Here is a 7,312-nt window from a genome sequence, read left to right as displayed (position 1 = left end):
GGAGCACAGGCTCCGGACGCGCAGGCCCAGTGGCCATGGCCCACGGGCCCAGCCGCTCCGCGGTACGCGGGATCCTCCCGGACCGGGGCACGAGCACGCGTCCCTGCACCGGCAGGCAGACTCCCAACCACTGCACCACCAGGGAAGCCCATAAGGGCTCTTTTAAAAAACATTATCATGATCTAAAATGTGAATGGTAACTTGATATTACCAGTCAGCGTTCAAATGTCCCTGATCGGCTTATGCCTTATTTATTTATTTTTATAATTTGTTTATTTGAGTTAAAATCCAAATAAGGCAATCGGTTATATGCCTCTTAAAGCTAACTTTTTAAAAAAAATTCTTAAAATTAAAAAAAAACCTTTTTATTATGAAAAATTTCAAACATAACCAAAAGTAGACAGAATGATATATCTCATTGTAGTTTTAATTTGCTCATGCCCTTTTCCCTCTATTTCTTTTTTTGCCTTTTTCTTGATTTGTAAGAATTCTTCATATATTAGTGAAATCAGCTGTCATACGTGTTGCAGATATTTAGGCATTTCTGGATAGGGTGAAGTCATGGAACTTTCTGTTTCCTGAGTTCTTGCCATAGTTCTTGCCTGTGATTGATCTGGCACGTGATTGATCTCTCTTCCGGTCTTTGTGTTTAATACACATGTCAGTAACTATATACAGGGCTAGATCTAGTCTCCCAGTCAGGCTGTCAGCTCCTTGCAGACTGTGAGGCCTCTGCTTCCCTCTGTGTTCTGGCAGGGCTGGCCATTAGACAGCTGTGACCAAGCCCCAGCTATTTAACACACTGTCCATGCCGAAAGCAGTGCATTGTGGAGACTTTCTGGAGATCCTCTTTGTATTTCCTAGGAGAGTAGGGGCATAGCAATTTGTGGAATTGAATTCAGTCTTAGCACTGGCTGCCAGGACTTTGGGAAGCTCCTCCTCAGGTCTGGAGCGCCCAGTGGCACTTTGTTTGGTTGTAACAGTGAATCAGATTATTACTAGAAGCCACGTGCTCTCTCATGGACAGGGTCAGGCTCAGCCAGGATGCGCAGAATCGCAGTCAAGCTGCTCAGAAGGCATCAGTCCTCCAGATGCCTAGGCGTTTGGGGTCTATCCTTTTGCTTCTGGATGCATCAGACAAAGCAGGAACCAAAAGTTTGAGCCTTGAAGTCAAAACCCAGCTCTGCATCTGTGTGTGTTAGTGTGTGTGTGCGTGCACGCGCCTCTCTCCACCAAAGACAAAGGGAGGGAGAGGACAGTCTGAGCCCCACAAGGTCTACCAACGGACAGTTTGTTCAAGTCTTTCTCTATTGAAACAGGAGGCAGCCGTGATAATGCTTTCAGTTCCCCCAGCTACAGGGGTGGCAGGACGGAGTCTGTAGAAAGAGACCAAAGGAGAGGTCTCTGCAGAGAGGGCATCCGGGTCACATTGATGATGCTGGTGATAATCATGATGACAGCAGCTAGCATTTATTTATTAAGTGTTTCCATGTGTTATGTTGTTACCATTAAGAGGGCAAAGTTTACTGTCCTGGAATCCCAAAGACATGAGCAGGAAACAGGACTGAGAGAAGTGGGCACAGCATAGGAAAAACAGTGGAACCAACCTGGAACCAAGCAGAACCCTATGTGCTACCCCCCACCCCCACTCCAGTACAAAAGCCCCTCCACGTCCGCTGCCTCTTGTTTGTAGAAAAGCTGAAGTCCCCCAGGCCTCCCCGAGTCACAAAAGAGCAGGCCAAAGCAGCTAATGAAAAGGACAATAGAGTCACAGACTCAGTGTCTGATGCACATTCCTGAGTTGTTTTACAGATACTATAACTGCCACCGGAGGGAAAAAGCTAACTACATGATGACCAGACTGCAGCCATGACTTCAGCTCCATCTTGAGCAGCACTGAATCTATGGCTAGCAAAATTTCAAGAACTGGCCTCAAGAGAATGGGATACTATTGCTCATAATAATCTATATCTTTGTGGGCATCAACATAATATTGTAGCTTCTTCTGCCCGTATATGTAAATGGGCAACTACACTTGACAGCAAAGAGATGCTACAGACCCATGCCGACATCTTCCACTCTAAGAATACGGCACCCTACGTCAGCACGAAGTAGTTACAGAAGATGGACTTTGCCCATTATCCCATAGAAATGGAATGATGTTCTGACAAGTGGGGATTTGTAAGCAGCTTTTGGCAGGAAAGAGCTCTTTGCAGGAGGCCGCTTTTGTCTTGTCACTAACCTTAAACCAGGCACCCCCATGCTCTACTCATCTCTGGCCCAAGCAGCCACTATCAAATCTTTTGATCACACAATATCTTGCCTAACATGTCAGTTCTTTCTGTAGATCAAAGAAGTAGAAATGAAGAATAAGTAACTAACAGAAGACCAGATCTCTTCCCTAGCTTCCCCTTCAGTAATCTCACAAACTGTGTGAACAAACTGTGAACAAGATAGCATCAACAAGCCTGCACGACAAGCCTGCATACACTGGGGGATGGCGACAACTCTGATTAACTGAGATTACTTCCCTCTTTCCCTTTAAAAACTTTCATGGCTGAGCAGATTCTTTGGAGGCGGTTTTTGGGGGACGCTAAGCCCACCATCTCCCCAGATTGCCAGCATTCTGATTAAAAGCAACTTTCCATTCTACCAACATTTGCCTCTCTCAAGTATTGCATTTTGAGCAAAAAGCAGCTGGACCAGATTTGGTAGCAAATGTAACCTCCATCCTTAGTGTCAGGGAGACATGGAAGAGAGGTGAGCTCTATGGTGGGAATTGCTCCAGCTGATTTTTGCCACGTGGGCCTGGAATTCCCAGATCTTCCGATTTTCTTTTTCAAGAGAAGCTGGGAACCTAGAATTTTTTCTAATCAGTTTTATTAAGGTATAATTTACATACAATAAACTGCACATACACTAAGTATGCACAATTTAAGTATACAGTTCAACAAATGTATACACCCTAATAACCAGCACCACAATCAAAATGTAGAACAATTCTGTAACCCCAAAATGGAACTTAGAATTTTGATGTAAAAATCTCCTAGATTTAAAATGGTGGTAACAAATTTAAAAATTTTAAATTCTATGCAAGCCAAAAAAAAAATGCGAGCTTTTTTTGGACTCTGAGCTCCCAGTTGGGGCCTCTGTGGCCAAGGCAGGAGAAAGGGCCTTCAGTCTCTAGCCTGAGACCAGACCCACTTCTGTGACAAGTGCCAGGAGGAATCTTAGGGGCCATATCAGTCAAAGGCTCAGAAATACCAGGGGGACCCAGCAAGGGTCAGGCCACCTAGAAATATTTGCATTTGGAAATACTGAGTGCGCTGGACGATTTCAGGGGCACGAGCATATGCACTGGACTGGTGTGGACCATTCAGTTCAGGAAGACCTGCTGAGAGCCTCACTGGGTGGGCTCCGAGTGTCCTTACATGATCTGCTCTGTCTGTCTCAGACAACACAAAATCATCTGAGCTGTTGAGCACTTACCATGTGCTGGGAGCACTTCTCAGGAAATTCCACAAATTAACTCCCCCAATCCTCCCGCTAGCTCTGTGAGTAGATAATATTATTCTCCCCATTTTACAGATGAGGAAAGTGAGATGCGGAGAAGTTAAGGATCTTGGCCAAGTGGTGAAGGTGGGGTTTAAACCCAGCAAGTATGGTTCAAGCCCCCTGTACTGCAAAGAGGCAACCTTGGGATCCACCCACCTAGCTCCCAAGCAGACATTATTAATTGATAGTGGCACTCTCCCCCTGCAAGCATGGATTTATCTGACCTCAGTATCCAACTCAAGCCAACACTGTAATAGCCATGACCGATTGATCTAAATTGACACCGTAAATTTATTTTCCATGCCTTGTCTAGTATTTTCAGGTCCGGTCTGTTTAGATCACCCTCTCAGGGGTTAGGTCTGCCCCTTACCTGCACTACGGTGACCCATTAGAAAGGACTTGGTGACCTTGGGAAAGCCTCAGCATCCTTATCTCTAAAATGACAATAGTAATATGTACACTCTAGTATTACTCTGAGACTATGAGAAATAACATAAGTTCTTCTATTTCAAGCACAAGGTAGGTGCTCAACAAATGTTTGAGGCCTGAACGATGATGTTGATGATGATGCTAGTTTTTATGGTTATTCTTTTAGAACAAAGAGCGAGTGGAAGAGAAAGGAGCAAAACCAAAGCACGCGCTGAGCACCAGAGGCGTGCAAGCCGAGCTCAAGGGGCCTTGGGAAGGTGAGTGGGGCCCCGTTGGCTTTATCCCACCTGCACACCTAATTTCAGAATAAAAATACCACCGCCACCACCACCACCAATAATGATTACTGAAAAACTGCTGAAACTTATTCTTCTTCCTCTTTTTTTTTTTCAGTTCTTTTTGTCCTTTATGCTTATTCCATCCTGTATTGCTGCTTATTTCACTTTGCTTTAAATTTTTATGGATTGCCTTTTTTAAGCACTAGGCCAACTTTAAAGTTAATTTTCTTTTATAATCTTGCATAATATTTATATGGTTCCAAAGTCGAATTGACAAAACAAGGTATATTAAGAGAAGTCTAGCTTCTATGCATGTTCCCTGCATCCTATTTTCTCCCCTGCATATGTAACTATCTAAAAAAGTTTTTGTCTTATCTTTCCTTTGAGGTCCAGTCTCTCTAGACCACATTATAAGTGGTTATACACACACATATGCATGCTCACATACACACACATGTGCGTGCTCACATACACACAGCCTTCCTTCTTAGACAAACAGATGCATACCACACATTTCTCCTCCTTGCTTTTCTCCACCGTATATCCTGAGATCACTCCATAGCCACATATGGAGGTATTCGTTTCTCCTTTTTTATGCCTGGCGGCCCTGGTTTAGTCAACCAACCCCCTCCTGATGGTCACTTGCGTTATTTCCAGTCTGGCTATTATAAACGTGGTGCACTGAATGGCCTTCTACATATTTTTCAGGATACCTTTGGGATAGGTTCTTCTAAATAGGAGAGCATTTTTATCCTGCTTATTTCCCTATAGAGAGCCAGAAGGTGGACCTGCCAGAGGGGACAGTGGAGAGGTTGCCCCCCATCAGTGCTTCGGGGATAGGAGCTGACCTCCTTACCCAGGCAGAGGCCTCACCAGGGCAGGGAGACCGAGTTCCTGGCCCAGCCCAGGTACGCCCAGAGGTGGAAGCCAAAGCTCCTGTAGCATCCAGCGAGAACCCCAGGACGGACCTGGAATTGTCTGTGGTGTCTGAAAGGGTCAGTGAGGCTCCCACCGGCCAGGAGTTTGCATCGGGTGCAGGACGAAGAACATCATCCAGTAGGCCTGACCCTCGACCCTCGGAGGAGGGCATGAGGCTGACTCCAGCGCTGCCAGCCCAGGCCAAGTCAGCTCACGGTGGTGGAGAAACACCTCCAAGGTAAGGGATGTGCCTCCAAGCTGGGCAAGGGAAGGAATTAACTGCAGCCCCTGGGCTGGAGCCTGCTAAGGGCCCAGCTGCTCCTGTTTGAGTGTCCACTGTGTGTGTAGCTCTGGCTAGCCTTGAGACGAGAAGACAGGAGAAGGCCGAGGCCCTGCTTTCGGGAGCTTAGAGCACTGGTTCTTACTGGCACCCATTAGAATTACTGGAAGGAATTTTTTAGATACGAATGCCCAAAGGTTCTGATTTATTCAGTCTGGAGTGAGGCTCATGCATCGTTTTTTTGTTTATTTGTTTGTTTTTAAAGCTCCCCAGGTGAGTCCCATGTGGAACAAGACTGAGAGCAATAATAGTAGCTATAATAATACTTAAAGGTGTTCACTGAACACATCCCACGTGCCAGTCACTGGCTGAGCATTTCACAGACATCATCTTGTTTTATTCTCACAGCCTCCCCAGGAGGCAAGTGTGGTTGGTGTCCCCGGTTTACTTATGATGAAACAGGGTCAGGTTGCCCAGGGCCACACAGCTAGGGATTCATACAGTTGGAATCTGAATCCAGGAGTTTGTTCGTTTATTACGGAAGTATAGTTGATCTACAATATTATATTAGTTTCAGGTATACAGCAGAGGGATCAGAAATTTTATAGTTTATACTTCATTAAAAGTTATTATAAGATAATGACTATAATTCCCTGGGTTATACAATATATCCTTGTTGTTGATCTAGTTTATACATGGTAGGTGTACCCTAATGAGCAACTCCCCACTTCACTCTCCCCACTGGTAACCAGTAGTTTGTTCTCTGTATCTATGAGTATATTTCTGTTTTGCTATATACCTTCATTTGTATTATTTTTTAGGTTTCACATATAAGTGGTATCATACAGTAATTCTTTCTCTGTCTGACTTATTTCACTAAGCATAATATTCTCTAGTTGTATCCATGTTGCTACAAACGGCAGAATTTCATTCTTTTTTATGGCTGAGTAATATTCTATTATCTGTATATACCATGTTTTCTTTATCCATTCATCTGTTGATGGACACTTGGGTTGCTTCCATATCTTGGCTATTGTAAATAGTGCTGCTATGAACATTGGGGCACATGTATCTTTTTAAATAAATGATTTTGTTTTTTTCTGGATATATACCCAAGATTGGAATTGCTGAGTCATATGGTAGTTCTGTTTTTAGTTTTTTGAGGCACCTCAATACTGTTTTTCATAGTCACTGCACTAATTTACATTCCCACCAACAGTGTACAAAGGTTCCTTTTTCTCCACATCCTTGCCAACACTTGTTATTTGTAGTCTCTCTTTTTTTTTTTTTTTGTCTGTGTTGGGTCTTTGTTGCTGCATGCAGGCTTTCTCTAGTTGTGGCAAGCTAGGGTTACTCTTTGTTGCAGTGTGCCGGCTTCTCATTGTGGTGGTTTCTCTTGTTGTGGAGCACGGGCGCTAGGCTTGAGGGCTTCAGTTGTTGCAGCATGGGGGCTCCATAGTTGTGGCATGTGGGCCCTAGAGTGCGTGGGCTTCAGTAGTTGCGGCACATGGTTCAGTAGTTGTGGCTTGCGGGCTCTAGAGTGCAGGCTCAGTAGTTGTGGTGCGCAGGCTTAGTTGCTCTGCAGCATGTGAGATCTTCCCGGACCAGGGATAGAACCCGCGTCCCTGGCATTGGCAAGTGGATTCTTAACCACTGTGCCACTGGGGAAGTCCCTATTTGTACTCTTTTTGATAGCTGTTCTGACAGGTGTGAGGTGATAACTCATTGTTGTTTTGATTTGCATTTCTCTAATAATTAGCAATGTTGAGCATCTTTTCATGTGCTTTTTGGCCATCTGTATGTCTTCTTTGGAGAAATGTCTATTTAGGTCTTCTGCCCATTTTTTGATTGG

General features: G+C 44.6%; 1 protein-coding gene across 1 annotated transcript in view; it reads left to right on the top strand.

The window, feature by feature from the left end:
* Positions 1 to 7,312, top strand: part of MYLK3 (myosin light chain kinase 3) — a 46,818-nt gene that overhangs the window by 2,472 nt on the left and 37,034 nt on the right. The window contains exons 2-3 of the mRNA XM_024125029.3: positions 4,151 to 4,241; positions 5,034 to 5,418. Of these exons, the coding sequence (XP_023980797.1) occupies positions 4,151 to 4,241; positions 5,034 to 5,418 (476 nt within the window). The remainder of the gene's footprint in view (positions 1 to 4,150; positions 4,242 to 5,033; positions 5,419 to 7,312) is intronic.

Source organism: Physeter macrocephalus, chromosome 17 (genome assembly GCF_002837175.3).
Source record: "Physeter macrocephalus isolate SW-GA chromosome 17, ASM283717v5, whole genome shotgun sequence".
Lineage (NCBI taxonomy): Eukaryota > Metazoa > Chordata > Mammalia > Artiodactyla > Physeteridae > Physeter > Physeter macrocephalus.
Note: the sequence above shows the minus strand (reverse complement) of the source record. Positions and strands in the feature narration are given on the sequence as shown.